This window comes from Mauremys reevesii, linkage group 19 (genome assembly GCF_016161935.1).
Source record: "Mauremys reevesii isolate NIE-2019 linkage group 19, ASM1616193v1, whole genome shotgun sequence".
Classification (NCBI taxonomy): domain Eukaryota; kingdom Metazoa; phylum Chordata; order Testudines; family Geoemydidae; genus Mauremys; species Mauremys reevesii.
In genome coordinates, this window is record NC_052641.1 from 13,611,344 (window position 1) to 13,630,160 (window position 18,817).

Here is an 18,817-nt window from a genome sequence, read left to right on the forward strand (position 1 = left end):
CCAGTTTTAGACTAGAAAATGAAAGCAGCTCAGTCATTTGATCTCTCAGCACTTAAAGCGAGGCTGCCTCTGAAATGCTTGTAGGAGGACATTCAGTTTAAGCTGGTTTATTAAAAGTTTCTTTATAAATACTTCACAGTGCTGGGCCTTGCCAGCAGAAGCCACAGACAGAATCAAAGCAGTTTCACAGACTTACAGTGGTCATGCAGTCTTACAAACATGTTTGTATCTCCCAGACATTCAGGAAGGACTCTGAAGTGACAGCATTGCTGGGCAGTCCTCCTACCCTCTCTCACCATGTGGCTGTGACACTACAAGGGGAGCAGATTAGGCTACTATATGGTAATACCTCTCAGAAGCCACTGCTGAGTCTCGCAGTGGTTTAAGGAGTTACTCAGCTGCTCTTTACTCTCCATTAAGTAGAGCATGATGGAGGCTTACACTACATTTGCTTTGAAGGGGGAATGCGTGGACTGGAGTCTTGGCATTTAGCCAGCGTTTCTCATCACAGAACTTTTGTAAGCCTAACTGAAGTGTAGACTGTAGGGAGGCTGCAGCCACAGGGCTAAAGAAACCAGCTGATTTAAGCCCCAGAAGAAGCCTATTACCCTCCCCACAATTAACACTGAGAGCAAGTCTGGGGCCAGAATGGAGCCACCATTTGCTATGGAACTCCAGAGCAGTAAGGCTTATAAGCCCAGTTTACTGGGGGAGAAGAGTCTGTGAGGCAGAGTTCTAGACAGTCCTCAGGACAACAGTCACCACTTTCCTGTGTAGTTGAATTGTGGCAACAGGGGCCTATACATGAATGCCCACACTTGCAGCCTAGGCTTCCCATACTCAGTTCTAATGGTGTCACTGTCTGCTCAGAGCTAGAGCTGGAAATACTGACTCCCCATCTCTCCCCTTACCCACCTATTTGCTGATGCAGCATCAGTCACAAAGAGAAAACAAGACAGACACAGAGAAGGGCAGAACATTTAACCACTGGAGGGAATGCACAACAGCAAGTACCTTTTCTAGTCAAGTTTTACATTAAACCACAGACCATGGTGGTCCCATTGGAAGTAAAAACTATTTGACAGTTTGTGTCCAGCAAACAGAAGGAACTAGATGTCCATGTGTGGTCCCTGCACATCAGCTTACATGTTCTGCTCTTCACTCAGCTGCTGCTGGAACTCCAGGCGTGTCTGACGGTTGGATTCCAGCAGCTCCTTCAAGCGGGCATGCAGATGGTCATTCTTCTCCTCCAGGTGATCCAAACAGGAGTTGATTTGGTCCAGCATGGAGTTTATTGCTGCATATTCTAAAGGAAGGAGAACAAAAAAAATCCTGAATAATTTAAATTCTTGTACAACCACCACTCATTCTAAGAAGGTATCAGGCAGCAAGGCCTCTTGCAAATATACCTCAGAACATACAGGGAAGGTCCTCTATCCCAAATGCATCCTCTCTGTATCATGATACATCACATCTACTGGTGAAACTAGGTCTGTGGGGAAACTGGGTAGTTCAGGGGATTGGTAATGTGATCTAGGATGTTTTACTTGTGTCACAGACCAGGAAGGAAATTGCCATCTGTTTGGTAATCTCTCAAGTAAGTGGTTGGGCCCTGGCCAGCTTCCACTAGACAGGGATCCACATTGCAAGAGGGCTGAATAGATAAAAGCTGAATTAATCTCTTCACCCTTCCTAGAGGTGGCCTTGCCTAATCAGGGTACAGGCACCTTGAAAGGGTGCTGTTGAGAAGCTTAGCACAGAGAGTGTAACCTCCAGAGCTGCCACTCTAGGACCTGGCACATGAGAATCTGGAAAAAGAATTCTAGAACATCACCAGCTGATGTGGTGGGAGCAAGGATAGAGGAAGAAAGGAGCAATGCAGTGGAGCCCCTTTGAATGAGCTGAATAGGAACATCTCATAAGGTCCTAAGGGGAAAAGTAACCAGAAGGATGAATGTGGACCAATTCTGATTTCCATGAACAGCACTTATCCCCTTAATTTCTGAAGTTGTTGATCCAGGTCTCAATACTGCAGAGACCACATAGGTCTTGCTTTACCATTTAAAACACTACACTAGGAAGTAAGGATTCATTGTAAACCACCCTGCAGGATCTATGTATGTATCATGCCATACAATCAGCACAAACCAGGTCCAACAGGCCATTCAAACCTACTTGTGATGCTGCTTCTTCCCAGGGGGAGGGGGAAAAAGCACTCACACCAAGCCCTGAGTAAAAGGAAAAATGTGGTTCTCATGTACATCTACAAAGAAAATGATCTAATTCAAGCCTCAAGAGGAGCCACAGATTTCACTTCACACACAAGGTCAACCAGAGCTTGCATGGAAAGAGAATATTTTTAATGTTTAAATAGCTAGACCTGTTCTGCTGAACACAGCAAGGGGCAGCAACAACCAGTCCTCAAACAGCATTGTTTAGAATAACAGACCACAGTCTGAATGGGACTTCTCCGCAGCTTGCACTCAGGCATCGGGAGCATGTGGGAGAAAATGAAAGTGAAGCTGTTTTCAGCTACCAATACCCTGAACACAAGTACTTGTTCTCCCAAAATCTTTTAGAAGACAGTGTGGCAAGTCCTTGAATCACACATGCCACAGCTGAAAGCGATTAATGCTATACCTTAATTCTGATATTACATTATTCTAAATTAAAGTTATGAAGTGACTTCCTGAGACTAGAATGCACAGGGATAGAAAACAGTGCAGTCCCTGCTTCCAAATTGGGAGAGCTTTGTGGGACAGGCTAAGAGATATGATAGATTATTTAGAAACTCATATCTAAGGACTTCCCACTCAAAGCCAACTATAGAGATACCTGGTAACAAAAGAATCATCAGCTTCTAAGGATCTGAGTGATTTCAGGAAGAAACACCCTTGACATCTTCAGAATCTAGTTCTAAATTGGATTGACAGCTCAAATGGACCCAGCAGAAAGGATCTCTGAGGCAGGTGATAGTCCCTAAAGCTCAAATTCCCAAAGGAATTGTCATAGAAGACTAGCTAAGCATCCCTTTTTCACCAGGAGCTAGAGCCAGAGGAAGGTCTGAAACATGATATTATTCCCTTCCTGGCTAGTAACTAGTTGTACTGGTGTTTCCCAGAACAGTATGATGAAAGGCCTTTTTAGTCCTAGAAATCCTCCAGGATTTTTTCAGGAAAGGTGCTCTTAGATTTTGTTAGAAGGCACCAAACTAGGGTGTTGGGTGGTTTAGTCTTATAGAACCATAGAAATGTCGGGCTGGAAGGGATCTTGAGAAGTCATCAGGTCCAGCCTCCTGCACTATGGCAGCACCAAGTAAATCTAAACTGTCTCTGACAGGTGTTTGTCCAACAAAGGTGATGCCACAACCTCCCTGGGAAGTGTATTCCAGATCTTAACACCACTTATAGTTCAGAAGTTTTTCCTAATAGCTAACCTAATTTTCCCTTGCTGCAAATTAAGACCCATTGTTTCTTGTCCTATCTTTAGTGGACAGGCGAAGAGTTGATCACTATTCTCTTTATATCAACCCTTAACATATTCGAAGACTTATGTCTCCCCTCAGCCTTCTTTTCTTGAGACTAAACATGCTCACTTTTAAAAAAAAAAAAAGTCCCCATAGGTCAGGTTTTTTAAGGCTTTTATCATTTTTGTTGCTCTCCTCTGGAATCTCTCCAATTTGTCCACATTGTTGCAAAAGTGTGGGGCCTAGAATTGGACACAGCACTCCAGCTGAGGCCTCACCAGTGCAGAATAGACCAGGACAATTATTTCCTGTGTGTTATATAGGATTCCTGTTAATATACCCCAGAATTATATCTGCCTTTTTTGCAGCTGCATCACATTATTGATTCATACTCAATTCCTGATCCACTATAACCCCCAGAGTCTTTTCAACAGTACCACCACCTAGTCAGTTATTCCCCATTTTGTAGTTGTACATTTGATTTGTTTTCCTTCTTAAGTGAAATACTTTCCATTTATTGTTATTGAATTTCTTCTTCTTTTGAATTCAATCCAATTCTCACATTTGTCAAGGTCATTTTGAATTCCAGTCCTGTCCTCCAAAGTGCTAGCAGCCCCTTCCAGTTTGTTGTTCATCTGGAAATTGTATAAGCATACTCTCCACTCCATTATCCAAGTCATTAATGAAAATATTTAATACCACCAGACCCAAGACTGACCCCTGGAGGACCCCACCAGATACTTCCTTCCAAAGAAAAGTTTGTTGGTTTGGCAGGATTTGTCCCTAACAAGCCCATGCTGGCTATTCTTTATACCCCACTATCTTTCCAAGTATCAAAGTTGGACTGACTGAGCTAGAATTCCCCAGGTCCCTTTTCCCCCCTTTTATAGATGAGTGCTATGTTTGCCCTTCTCCAGTCTTCTGGCACCTCACCTGTGCTCTGTGAAGGGTTTGAATATTGCTTTATCTAGTTCCTTAAGTACCCTAGTATGAATTTCATCAGGCCCTGCTGACTTGAATACATCTCAAGAGTCTTTAACCTGTTATTTCCCTGTTTTGGCTTGCAATCCTTCCCCCTTGTTAATATTAGTTGTGTTGAGTATCTGATCATCATTAACCGTAGGAGTGTGGGGGTGCACATGCTAGGAGCAAGCCTGCTGGGGGGGTCTGTGGTTTATCTAGGGAGAGAGGGTATGTTTGGAGCAAGGGATTGGGAAGGAGGGGCCTGGGGCTCACCCAGTCAATGGGGTGCTAGGCGCAGGGAGAGTTTGGGGAGGGTGGGGCATGGCTCTCCCCAGGTGTGGGGTGCTGGGAACCGGGAGGGGTCAAGGGCTCACCCCAAGTAGGGGGAGCTGAGAGCAGGACGGGGAGCAGTGGGGTCCGGGGCTCACCCCAGGGAGGGGGAGCTGAGAGCGGGCCGGGGGGCAGTGGGGTCCAGGGCTCACCCCAGGAGGGAGCTGAGAGCGGGCCGGGGGCAGTGGGGTCAGGGCTCACCCCAGGGGGAGCTGAGAGCGGGCCGGGGGCAGTGGGGTCAGGGCTCACCCCAGGGAGGGGGAGCTGAGAGCGGGCCGGGGGGCAGTGGGGTCCGGGGCTCACCCCAGGGAGGGGGAGCTGAGAGCGGGCCGGGGGGCAGTGGGGTCCGGGGCTCACCCCAGGGAGGGGGAGCTGAGAGCGGGCCGGGGGGCAGTGGGGTCCGGGGCTCACCCCAGGGAGGGGGAGCTGAGAGCGGGCCGGGGGGCAGTGGGGTCCGGGGCTCACCCCAGAGCGGGGGATGCTGGGCGGGTGCTTGTCCGCTCTTCTCTTACCGGTCTCCCCGAACCCGTCACCGTCCCCCTCCTCGCCCCGCCCGACGTTTCCCGCAGGCACATGCGGCTCCCCGTTCGGCCCCGACATGCCGCCGAGTCCCGCGGCCAGACAGGACCCAGGTCGCGGCCGGACTCCGAGACACGGGAAAGCCCCGCCCCTTCCCTGGATGGAACGGCGGAAGGTCCCGCCCCCTGACCTGGAAAAGGGCGGGGCTTGGGTTGACCTAGCCACTCGCAAACTTCAGCCGGGATCCTAGGGAGGGAGTGTGGGGTCACCTCCTTCCCAGCCCCGCCCCGCTCCAGGTAAAGTCTATAGTTATGGGAAGAAAGGGGCTGACAAGCAGCGCGGGCGGGCGAGAGGCAAACAAATAGACTTTATAGTTGTGGGGGGCGTCTGCCTACAGAGAGGCGGGATCCCACCCCCAACCTCCCTGAGCGCTTATGTTCCTCCCTGCAGTCATCGCAGAGGGATTTGCTGGCAGGATTTTACATGGGTGCAAAACATATTCACCCAACTCAGGACAGTATCTGCAGAAGCCAAGTGTGACCTTGGGAGTATGAAGGTTCACAGCCAAGGTGGCTGTAAGAGCCACCATCATCCAGTCAGAGTTTAGGCCTGTGTGTCCCCGTCAAAACCAAGCACTACAGCTTGATTTTGGCTGACAGCTGCTCGAGAAAAATCTGTTGATCAGAAGTTATTCACAGAAATGATCCAGCAAATAAATTCCAATCAATAAAGTGAACTAATCTATCAGCTACTCACAGACCAATTTAGAACCAGAAAATGTGTTGAATGAATTATTCACATAGCTTTACTTTACTATCCCCTTCTACAGTGTTTTTCTCTTCAACCTTTTTCCATCCATACTAATTATCTCAGTTTATTACATGTATATTTATTCTTTGTAGACTGTTCTCAGGACATATGTTTATGGGATGTTCTCAGGAGGTATGTTCACCTGTATAGAGCCTTTATTTCTGGAGCTCTTAAAGCACTTTGTAAACATTCATTATTAGCTTCTGTGAGGTAATTTTACAGATGGTCAGACAGGATGATGGCTGGTTAAGTAAATTGCCCAGAATCACACATTGAGTCAGTGACAGACTGGACTAAACCCTAGAATTCTTGACATCGAGACTTCTGCTTTTGCCACTAGAGCACAGTCCCTTCCTGTTTTTGTCTATCCAGTTTTAGTTAACGGTTTGTTTAATTTAGCTTAATTGTATTTAACAGAATAAAATTTGTTTAAACTGTTTTTTATTTTTCCACTTAATAATTGTAACCACAGTTAGTAGGTCACTTTCAAATCTCCCTCTTTTCCTAGGACAGTAAGCACAATTTTCTCTGCCTTTCTTTATAACTAAGATTTCTTTTTTTAGACTTGATATTAGTCATATGCTTCACCTGTCCTGGGAAATCAGATCATTCTATAATTTCTTCCATTTTATAGGATATATCTTTAGAGATGAAAATAACTTGCAATTAAGGGCATCAGTGTGTCCCTGAGCTGAACCTGGGCAAAGACTGATTTGAGGAGTTTTTTAATTCTAATTGAGTTGGAATTTTCAATGCACAAGGAATGAAGGATCATATCCTTAACATCACAGTACATTCTGTATCTTTCCTTAGTATAACCTGACTACATTCTGCTGGGATAGGGCCCCATCCTATGTCCTAACACAGTTATGCTCATAAAAATAATAGTATGGGCATAACCAAGCATAAGTGACAAAAGTTAATTGCCCTGAAGCATGAGGTTATATGTCTTCCTATTGCATTGTGGAATACAATTTCACAACTAAGTAGGCTTATGTAATTAATGTCAGTAAAGCTCTTTGAGATTCTTGCATAAGAGGCGCTATAGAAGTGGAAACTATTACTATTATTTTTATTCCTATTTTATGATTTAACATCTTTATGAAGTGCTGAGGTTTAATTATCCATCATGGCAAAAGCCAGATAACTATCAATCTGGTTTTGCAAGTATGACACCTACTAGATACTCTGAATATTTTGGCCTTGCCTTTCACTCTGTGATTCTAAAGCAACTTACAAAGATGGAATTTTAATTGTAATTATTTATTGATTTGGAATTTTACCATAAAATCATGGACTATTTGAGATTTTACTTAATCATCCAGCTCTGTTCCCAAGTATTGTATTCAATATTCACACTACAAACTGTGAGCAAAATTAATCCTTAGTGTAATTTGCATGAAGGATGGAATTGGGCCCACTATGTATTGTAGTTGAGAGGAATGAGCTCTAATATCTGGAAAAATAACTGTCCAGACTGGACTCTTTGAATGAGCTGATTAGTGGTTTGGAGTTTTTGCTAATGATTCAGCAGATGCTCTGATTTAAATAATATTTAAAATGATCTAATCCAGGGGTTCCCAAACTGCTGGCTGAAGAATACTTGCTGATGATTCTCAAACATCTGATTGGCCACATAGCGCTGGCTCTCCTTGTTTCCAACTGCTGCTACAGATGTCCACACTCTTCACTACAATTAAAAGCCACCTGTAAATGAAACTGGAAACAAGGAAGAAACATTAGCCTAGCCACTTCTGTTGGGAGCAACTATTACATAAATAGAGAATGAGAGGAAACGAGCACTACCTCTCAGGGACTGGAGACATCAGTGGGATTAGAGTTGTAATCCTATAGCAGTTAGGTAATATTTTCAGGAGAGCTAGGTGAAAAGAAGTTGGTGGCTGGGCAGCATAGTCAGGGAGCAGGGAACCAACTGTTAGTGAACCCCATGCAGAGGGAAAGAAAAGGGTCTAGACAGCAGAGAAGAATGTGTCAGTGAGAGAGATTAATAAAAAACATGGGAGGAGCTGTGATAAAATTAAGAGTAAAAGCAGGTGGTGGGTTTGATTCTTTTTTTTCAAAAGGCAAAAAAATTGCATCAGACAGTTAAACATCCACTGATACTTTCCAGATATGACTTTTCCATAAGCAATTGCCATAGTCCCTGCAGAGATTGTATGTGATAATAAATGAGAGAGGAGGTGGTCTTCACTATGAGTAATAGGAAGGGAGATGATCATGAGACACTCTGTGGGTTAAAATATATTCCACACTATGAAAATGTTTGAGAGCTCCTGATCCAACCTAGCAGGATTTTATAGCACTTGTCATCATCGCATGGGTTATTACATTGAATGTTACATTATCTGCTACAGTGTGATTATTTTTTCAGCCTACCTGTGCCATTTATAACCATTTCCAATCAGGGTAGTTCTAGGGTCCTGTTATTGGAGGGGCAAATGGGTATTTTGGGGCCCCTGAATATCGCTATTTACAAAACAACCTTCCAGGAGTAATTACACCCTTAGAAATACTTGGACCCTTAAAAATAAATTGCGGCTACTGAGTCAGTATTTTTCTGTGATTCTATAAGTTATCTAACAAATTAAATATCTCCAATCTTCTCATTGCTTAACGTTGTACAGTATAAATTTGTACATATTTTGGCTTTTCTGACAATGACGGGGGGCTTGGAAATCATTTGGGGAGGCAAATCTTCTCTCCCCGGGGGGCGCCCGGCTTGCTTCCCACCCCTCCCCAGTTTCGTATGTGGATGCTGGCCCTTATGCAGTACTGCATCTGGGAAGAAATGATGGCACAGCAAACCAAACAATCAATCAAAAAACAAGCCCAGCAGAGGCGCTCTATCCTTAAGGCCGCCTCTGCTCTGGTTGAAAGCCTCTGGTGCTTGGTGTAGAGGCCCTCCCTCGCTGTTTTTCCCCTCCTCCCCCGTGGAGCGAAGATGGCAGCAGCCTGCCGTGGCTGGAGGTGTCTGGGGCAGCTCCCGTGGAGGCTGAGGGCGGCTGGGGTGGGGCTCCTGCGGGCCCAGAGCAGGGGGTACTGTATCCCCTTTGGGACAGGCCGCTATGCACGGGCCCGGGCACTGAAGGGCAGCCGCGTGCTGGTGGGGGCTGCTTTTGCCCTGGGGGGCACCGTTGGCCTCTTCCAGACTCTCCAGTATCCCCTGAAGGCCCAGGAGCACCTTGCAGAGCAGCAGGCAGCCAAGGTAACTCCCCGCCTCCCCCCTTTTAAGAACACTGCTGGAAATCCAGGAGCCCTGTGCAGTCCCTAAGGAACACCGGGCCCCAGGGTGCTGCTTTCCCATCCCCTGCTTACAGATGATTCTGAGTCCTTCCTGTGTAATCTGGCTTTTATACTGCCTCCCAAATAGCTTCCATTTTCGGGGTGCACACTGAGATCTTAGCTCCCATCCTTAATGATATCTTAAGAGGGTGTCATAGCAGGAAGAAGCTTGAAAAAGGTTTCTTCCTCACCCAGTCACAGATTTCTTCTCCTATATGACATTTCTATTTTTGTTCATTTTCAGATAGTATTTTCCCTCTAATGTCCTGTAGCTGATTCTCCAGATTAGAAGGCTATAAAGGTCTCAAATGATCTGTGGCTGCTTTCTCTATTTACTGTCTCTGCAAATCCTTTTGTAGCTTTCCCTGGATAGACTAATTGCTACTTTAAAAACAATCAGCTAATTAATGTTTTCCATGCCTATGGATGAATGACATGCTAAGTGATATAGAATATACAAGTGATGGCATCAGGTTACAATATCCTAAACAAATAACGTCTACCAATTTTACTAATAACTCTTGTGTATTAAAACTAAACACTTATAGACCCTGATCCTGCAAGACATATACACATACCTAACTTTTGGCAGTAGAAAGAAAATAGTCTTGTTTGTTTCAATTGTGTTTTTAGTCTGGTCACTTTCTGGTTCTCATACACTAGCATAATGTTGCAGTATTTGGGGGTGGCAAACCCTTCAAGAAAAGGTTTAAATATACATAGCAGACTTTTTCTATTGATCGAAACACACACATCCTTAATATTAGATGTTGTTAGGAAACAACATTTAAAGTATTAAAATCTAGGCCTAAACTACCCAACATTATCCTCTTTGAGTAACTATAAAAATTGCTTTTAATTAATAAAAAGAAAAGTAGTTGTCAAGTGACAGGGAAAACAACAATTCTGTATGCTTACATAGGGCTTTCCGTCAACTAATGACTTCCCACAAATACCTTGAGGTATTATGGAAGTGAGAAACAAGGTAAAATGGTGGCGTGTGTTTTATAATGTATGACTAATAAGCAAGGCACATTAAATGTCTGTTGTGTAATTGCATTGTGCCTAATGCTGATGCATTATTCCTTGTTCACCCAGCATACTCAGTGAAGATATAGTGTGCAAACAATGCAAGATCAGATTCTGTGTTTATATGTTCTCAACCAATATCTTGCAACCACTGTTACCAAAAAAAAAAAAAAGGAAAAAAAAAAAAAAGAGAAAAAGTCATTGTTTCCTGGCATGTCACTGGTATTTTTCTGTTTGTTTGTTTTAATGTCAAATGTAGGGTTTTATACTGCTGCCCATTGCAGTAGTATTTGAGCATCTTCCACGTAAAATAGATAATAGCAAAGTCTCTAGTGGACTTCATGGAATCTCTGACACCTATCCCTTTGCAGCATAAGAACTCTGCTTGGGGGATGGGTTTTGATTTTGATTTTTATGGATTTTATTATTTTAATTTTTTTTGTTTGTTTTTAAGGTTGATTTGTTTAATTTTCTTAGGCTGGATGGTTGGATTTTTTTGTGTAGAAAGGAGTGTTGTGAATGTCATTCTTATGATTGCTTAGTCCCTAACCTATAGGATTAAATTGGCAAAACCATATACACCTCTACCCCGATATAATGCTGTCCTTGGGAGCCAAAAAATCTTACCGTGTTATAGGTGAAACCATGTTATTTTGAACTTGCTTTGATCTACTAGAGTGTGCAGCCCCGCCACCCTGGAGTGCTGCTTTACCGTGTTATATCCGAATTTGTGTTATATCGAGTCGTGTTATATCGGGGTAGAGGTGTATTCATAAGAGACTGGAGTTACTACAAAGAGATAAGGGGATATTTAGAAAATTAGATATTCATTATACAAAAAAGTTAAATATTTATAATGTCATTAGAAGAAAATGCTGGTTAACCAGGGATGTGAGCTTTGATTTGGGTGACCAGATTATGATCTGAACACCCAATATCAGCAACAGCAATTTAAAAATAAATCGATCAGGGGAGGAGGTGATATTTGAGTTGAACATACAAACTTCTGGCATTTTCCTCCCTCAGCTCCCCGCAGGTAGCCTGCAGTTGACCCTGTACCAATACAAAACCTGCCCGTTCTGCAGTAAGGTGCGAGCCTTCCTTGATTACCATGGGGTGCCTTATGAAATTGTGGAGGTGAACCCGGTAATGAGGAAGGAGATCAAATTTTCCTCCTACAGAAAGGTGCCCATCCTTTTAGCCAACGCTGGAAACACTCTGGTGAGTCTCTGCTTCTCAAATAACCGTGGTTCTTGGGTTTACATCTAGCACTGGGTTACTAGCCAAGTGCAGGTGTAGCCTGTAGATTGATACTCTATTTCCAAGGGTGCTTAGCATCCTGTTCCTCATTTTATGGCTGTATACTTAGCTACCTCTTTCTTAGCCTCACTCTTACGGTATTTTGCTGAGCACTCACAACACCCAATGTTCCCTAGCAGAGATAAGCCATGCTGCCGCTAGGGAGTTTGGGAAGGTGCGACTTTAAAGTCCACTGGTCTTATTCTTCCCACCCCCATGCAGGATTCAAACAGTTTGCACAGAAGTCAATGGGAGGTACTTGTACTCTATATGGGGGAAGAATTATGACCCAAGGACAAGTGTTTTAACTGTATATTTTCTTACCATGCTGGTTTGCCCCCTGGAATGCCAATGGCTCAAACTGAAACCCACTTTGGTTTCTGCTGTTGGCCTGTCTAGAACAAGCAGAAGAATAGATACAATATATGGCTGTAGTATAGCAGATTTGCCTATGGAAATAAACCAAAGTTCAGGGAAGAAGGGACTTGGGGACTGCTTAAGCCCCGAAGGATTCAGCTGGCAGAGCTTGTTATGAGCTCCTTAGCTCCATCAACTTCTCTTTTTAAGCTTATTTTCATTCTATTTTGCAGCAACTGAATGACTCTTCAGTGATCATCAGTGCAATAAAGACCTATCTCGTTTCCAGGTAAGGGAGAGAGGGAGAGGGTGAGAGAGAGAAAGAGAGAGAGAGCGCGCGCGCTCAGGTGTTTTTTAATTCAGAATTCCGCCTTTCCACAATGAAGATATAAAAGTTAGTCCACAAATTAAATGAGTCAAACCTTCCTCTGATTTTTGTTTTATTTTGTTGGCCAGTCAGAATATCGGGAAATAAATCAACTTGCTGCTCTTGTAGCCTGCTCTTTAGATCCAGGTTACAAAGAGCTTGAGTAAGGAATGGAGATGGGACAACTTGTACTTTTATTCCTCTCACACCCACCCCCCACCTCCCCGATATAGAAAACATCCGTATATAGAAATTTAACCATAAGAGACATTGCTAGCTGCAGCTGACTATTCTGGAGTATGGTTAATACTTATCATGGGTTATTTGAAATGAAACTTACATGTACTCTCTCTCTCTCAGTGATTTCAGCTATTTCATAGTAGTGCATTTTAACGTATGTGGCTTCAGTGTGTTTTTACTCCTTTCTTTTCATATACATTAAGTGCATTTTCCTCTTAGTCTTGCATCTATGCACACACTGCAATGTTACTACAATACATTACAGTAAAGATATATCTGGGATAATGTGTATAACGTGCATGTATAGAGTCAATTTTCAGACTGAAACCTCTCTTAAAAATGACATGTTTATGTTTAATCAGTGATTTCAGATCTGGAAAGTCAAAGGATGCTAGAGGCGGGCAAGGTGAGACTTTAAAGTCCACTGGCATTATTGCTCCCACCCCCATGCATGATTCAAACAATTTGCACTGAAGCCAGTGGAAGTTACTTGTACGCTGCGGGGGAAGAATTACAACCAAAGAAGAAGTATTTTAATTGTATATTTGCTCACTATGCTGGTTTGTTTTTTTATTTTATTTCCCCCTAATGGCCAATCTCATCCTGAGATCTAGAAATGTAGCCATGATCTTTCTTTCTCGTACATTATCAGCGGTAATAGACTATTCCACTATTGGAATCTGGTTTCCTTATGGTGCCTTAGGCTCTGTTTGCTCTTCTGACAGCTGTATCAGCTCCACAGTGCCATTAAAATCAGCAATTTTTTTTACAGTCTCTGTTGTGACTAACTGCACTTCAGGATGGAGAGGAATTCTGAAAGAGGAAATACAGACTGCACTTAGATTTACAGCCCCTGAGCTGCCTCATTATGAAAGTCTCTATTGTTAGAGCAGCCAGTGTTTTGTTCTCCCAAAAAGAGGACTCATAGCAAGTGTTTTTCAGTAACACATGGAGAAGACCATGCAGATTCTGACTGTGTTTCTCCCCTCAGGAAGAAGAGTTTAGATGAGATCATGTCATTTTATCCTCCTATGAAAGCTGTGAATGAGCGGGGCAAGGAGGTGACCGAGTATGGGAATAAATACTGGCTCATGCTGGATGAAATGGAGACCCAGCATGTGTACCCCATCAAAGAAGCTAGGGTGTAAGCATTTCATGTGCTAGGGGGCTCAGAGTTGGTTTCACAGCATCCCTCCTGTATCGTCTTGGAGAACACAAACAGAATCTTCCTAATGCTGCTCTTGACATGATACACATCAGACACCCCCTAAATAACTGGAATGTTTTTGTTTCGAGTAATTTATTTGTTTAACTTGCAAAATGTAATACTTCCTATGTGAAATTCCCCCCCACCCCCTTTGGTGTACTCTGAGCCTCAACCATTGCACCAATTTCCTCCTTTGCTTTCTCTCCTCCCTGCCTTCTTCCCAGAGAGGGATGTCCCTTTGGGCTCCTGAGTTAGCCAGAGGGGTCACTTGGGATTGATTTATGTTGGGGAAAAGCCGTGATTATGGGACACTTGTTCCTCATGGGACATCCAACCTGCTTGCAATAATAGAAAGAGAATCTAGAGCTTTAGTTTGTCTCATCCAGATGGAGTTTGGCGTTAGAGCCGCTGAGTTGGGGAGATCCCTCCTGACGACAGTTCAGGGATATTACCAGTGGAGCAAACTGGATGGGAACTATGTTGCACTCTCATCCTTTGCAGAAGCTCCAGCTACAGTTATTCTGATATCAGCTGCATCCTCCTCTGATTCAATGTTTCCACTTTGTTCACTTAAACTACTTTCTTGGAATGTCTACAGGGAAGAAATGACATGGCGAAAATGGGCAGATGACTGGCTGGTTCACCTCATCTCCCCCAATGTTTACCGCACACCCAGGGAAGCCCTGGCTTCTTTCGATTACATTGTCCATGAGGGTAATTTTGGCACCGTGGAAGGCTTTTTTGCCAAGTACGTGGGGGCCGTTGCCATGTTCTTCATCGGCAAGAGGCTGAAGAGCAGGTTGGTACCACTGACCCAGTCACACAGCAAGGGAATGTCTCTTTGTCCCATTGTTTTTTAACTACCCTTAGCCATGAACTTCAAACAGTAAAACTCTGTGTCTCAAACACATTTTAATAGGCATTTTCCTTGCAAATAAAATGCAATTCTGTTCTAAGGATCAGTTTGGATACTCCCCCTGTTCTGATTCATTGTATCTGAATGATTGCTATATGTGGAACCATAATATTTTTCAAATCAGACATGCAGAGGCAAAATCTCCATTTCTGTAAGGACATATTTTTAATTTAACATTTGCTCCAAGGCAGGTCACTCCAGTTATTACAGTTTATGGGAGCACCAGTTATGTTCTTGTATGCCATTCAGTGGTGCAAAATCCTTTCCTGCCTTTGAAAATATGAGAGGAATTTATACTTGTTTGATCTGCGCAACTTAAATCTCCGCTGATCAGAACAATCAGAAACTGGCTTTTGGGAAGTAATATTTTATTCCCATGAACTGAATGATCACTACAAGTGGAACTAGTTCCACTGTAGCCCCACCATTTGAGTAGTAGGGCCAGGGGCTCTTTCCTTTTTAGATCTCTGCTGTCTTTCCAATACAAGTGCCTTCTTTAACCAAGGAATGGTCAAGACTTGACTTGTTTAGTGTGACACACAGAGTTAGTGACTCAGAAAGAATTGCTGTCCATGATTCTAGAATTCTGGTCCTTTGCTTTAACCACTAGAGCAAATAGCTCCTTAACCACTTAATCAACTTTAAGTATTTATGGACTTCTTTGAGCCCTCTAACCTTCTGAATTAAAGAGATGCTTATGCACACAAATTACTTCATAGTCCTCTTTAAAAATACCCAAGCCTTTCCGTTCACTCTGAAATGCATTCCCTGTCCCCAGCCATATATCAATCCATGGGAAGAGTAATGGGAGGAGAAGATTAGAGATAAATGAACCAGTTAGAGGACACTATATTTTTCTCTTAATACAGGCACCATCTCCAGGATAATGTCCGAGAAGATTTGTACAAAGCAGCCAATGACTGGGTAAAAGCTGTTGGCAAACACAGACCATTCATGGGTGGCAGCCAGCCGAATCTCGCTGACTTGGTAATGGTCAAGACCCTTGGTCTCTGTATTTAAATTATCATCTGTCATGCACATAGTATGATTGATTATGTATAAATATGTGCTATATCCTCTTGGTCTGTGTATTAGATATATCATTCGAGTGTCTTATGTGGGAGGTGAGAGTTGTGTTGTCAAATAGTGTGTTACAGGTGAGGGGTGAGTATGTTTACTCCATTGCACAATAAGGCTGTGTGTGTAGAAAGCCTGCTAGCCAATCGCCTTTTCACTGGGAAATATACTCCAAGCACATATCTTACAAACATCATGACTTCCCAGAGTAGGGCATTATCAGTCAATCTGAAGTAATGACAAAAGCAGTTTACAAACTAGGCTTCCATGTCTGCAACTGGAGATGAGCCCTGTTGACATCAGTGGGACAGGGTCATGAGGTTGGCATGCATAGATCAGACTTTGGGATTTGAGCCTTAAACCATTTCCTGCATCATTAGCTCTCATTGAATAAAACAAAAACCACTATCATTTTTGTTTTATTCTGAAGCAATGTCTCCATAAAGAGTTTATATGGAGCTGGATACTGTACCAGATCTTATCACTTTTCATTTACTCCATCTCCCAAAAATCTTGCCCATTTTGTTAGGCAATTCCTATTTATCCATGTAATGTCTGTGACTGTCTCAATAATCTCTGCTAATAAAATGGGTGGAATAGGTGATAAGGAAGGGAGTCAAGTTTTGGGACACTTAAATCTGAAGTCACCTCCATTCCAGATTTAGAGTTAATGTTATCTATACTAATTCCAAACTCTCTCTCCTCTCCGCACAGGCAGTGTATGGGGTCCTCCGGGTCATGGAAGGGCTGGAAGCCTATGATGACATGATGACTCATACCAAGATTCAACCTTGGTACCTTCACATGGAAAAGGCTATTGGAGAGGCAGAAATCACGAACTGGCAACTGCTGCAGCCGCCTTACTAAAATCCTTGCACAGAAAAACATTAAAAAGGAAAGACCTCTATTTTAAAAATAAAATGCACTGGCCCCTCCCTCTGGACTGACGTGCAAGCATGCAAATTGTCCAGCTTAAAGCTAATAAGAGGTTTCATGAGAGCAGGAGGGGACAGGTGTGCACAGCAAAGTACATATGACATTTAGAATAATAGGAACATTTAAAAGATGCTGACCTGGGACCTCATTGGAGTGGAGGGTAAGTTCTAATTTAAACAGCAGAGTGCAGCAAACTGGCTTTCTCTTGGTGAGCCCCATACTAAGAATATGTTGTAAAAAGAAATTGCTATACTGGCTAGTGGACCCTGGAGCAAAAGCAAATATTTGAGGTCTGTCCAGGGTTGACTTCAGGCTGTATCTCCACTTGTCCAAGTTGTCCTGAGTATCTTCCTGACTATTTGAGGTACTGTGTAACTCTCTTAAGTGGCATTAAGATTTGACCTGCAATAACATCCTCTAAGTACAGTGCTGAAGGCAATGGGGGAATCAGCAGCACTGAGGAAGGAATTCCTTTGCATGATGGAAAAGATCCTGCTGTGTGCAGGCCATGTGCTTCCAGTCTTCAGGGTGATCTCCATTTAAATTATTTCAACAGCTGATTCTGGATTGTTAGTGACAATACAGGCTTGGTTCCTCTTTCTATGCAGTATATGGCATCTAGGATTTCTTATCTACCTGTAGATAGAGACCCAGAGAACACAATGTAGGCTGAAGAAAGAATTATTGCAAAATGATTTGAAAAAAGCTTCCTATTATGAATTATATGAAAAGTGTTCCTGGAAATACTCCATATGATCAGTTGTTATTGAGTGAGTGCTAGTGAATTCTGTAATCCTCTGTGGCTCTCTAGATGCTTCTGTAATGCAAGAGCACCAAAGGCTTTGCTGCATGGAGGTGGGAGCCATTGCTGTAGGCTACATTGTACAGTGTGAACTTATTGGAACTAGTATTTCCTCACTGAGCTCTGGCTAGTCCTAGTGCAGTGCAGAAATGCCAGTTGGTACCTGTCTTGGTGAGCTAAGATGCAGGGAATCCTTTCACTTCTAGCTATAGGCCAGAGGGTGAGAGATCCTCTGAATGGTCCAAGGTTTTAATTTCCCTGTTATCTACTTGTAACAATCCTGTCCATGGCATCATGGGCACTTTTCAAGGAAACTGGTTATCTGGGAAAGTGAGGGTGTAGATGACATCTGTCATTGATGCAGAAACTTGTACTTTGTGTTAGCAGAAGACTGCTTTTCGCTATCAGTCATAAGTATCAGTGTGTGATACAGGTGTGTTTTATTGTCCAGAACATACTGTATCTATGGATACTTCAGAAGGAAAATGAGGTGCAAATTCTAGTGTGGACTAGATGAGTAGTAGTGGGAGAGGAAGAGAGTATTTGCAATAAAAACAAACTGCTGCTACGCTCTCTGGCTACATTTATTTAAGCACTTCTGCATGTAGCTATCTTTAAGTACAGCTACAACATCATTCAACCGTATAATGTTGCAGTGTTAAAAATTACAATTTTTTTCATTCAATGTTTGAGCATGTGTGGATATGAAGGAGACAGATTAGATCAATTAATTTTTTTTAATTAAAAAAAAAAGCTCTGAAGTAGTTAAATATTTTTCTCCTGACAGAAATTTTTTTGGTTAACAATTGTCCATCCTCCCTGAGGCCTAGGGGGCCAGAACACCCTGTTGTGACAGATGTGCAAATGAGCCATCACTGCTTCAGAACGTCCCTGGGGCCTTGCTAAGAAGGATTTGTCCCCAGGCTGAGCAGGTTACCTCAGCTGCTCGCCTGGGGCCCCAATCCGATACCCACCCTGTGCAAGTGCCTGGAGTGAGGCTTCATCTGACCAGCTTTTTAAGGGGGTGCTGCGGCCTCTCTCAAGCGGGGCTGGTTAGCTGAACCTCTGCCAGAGCCGAAATATAGTCGGGTCTGTAGAACAGGTGATTCAGGGCCCCGCCTGCCCTATCAGTGGGGTTTAGACCTTCTCCCCCACGCCCCTCCCTCCCCTGGCCCTGAGTCAGCCCCCATCTCAGC

At 43.4% G+C, this 18,817-nt stretch overlaps 2 protein-coding genes across 6 annotated transcripts in view; one reads left to right on the forward strand and one right to left on the reverse strand.

Moving 5' to 3' along the window:
• CIZ1 (CDKN1A interacting zinc finger protein 1) overlaps positions 1–18,608 on the forward strand; it is a 43,243-nt gene extending 24,635 nt beyond the window's left edge. For 4 of the 5 annotated variants that reach the window (XM_039507040.1, XM_039507038.1, XM_039507039.1 and 1 more), the window contains 6 exons: positions 11,447–11,641; positions 12,310–12,365; positions 13,675–13,827; positions 14,489–14,689; positions 15,676–15,793; positions 16,598–18,608. In XM_039507040.1, coding sequence (XP_039362974.1) covers positions 11,447–11,641; positions 12,310–12,365; positions 13,675–13,827; positions 14,489–14,689; positions 15,676–15,793; positions 16,598–16,750 — 876 coding nt within the window. In that variant the 3' untranslated portion in view covers positions 16,751–18,608. Of the gene's footprint in view, positions 1–8,978; positions 9,315–11,446; positions 11,642–12,309; positions 12,366–13,674; positions 13,828–14,488; positions 14,690–15,675; positions 15,794–16,597 lie in introns of those variants that run through there. The other variant, XM_039507043.1, reaches the window with a different exon arrangement.
• BBLN (bublin coiled coil protein) lies at positions 92–5,438 on the reverse strand. The gene is made up of 2 exons (XM_039507047.1): positions 5,272–5,438; positions 92–1,306 (listed from the first exon to the last, which is right to left on the reverse strand). Exons 1-2 carry the CDS (start codon positions 5,357–5,359, stop codon positions 1,143–1,145), a joined length of 252 nt encoding a protein of 83 aa, XP_039362981.1. The 5' UTR covers positions 5,360–5,438; the 3' UTR covers positions 92–1,142.
• Positions 18,609–18,817: the final 209 nt, after the last annotated feature.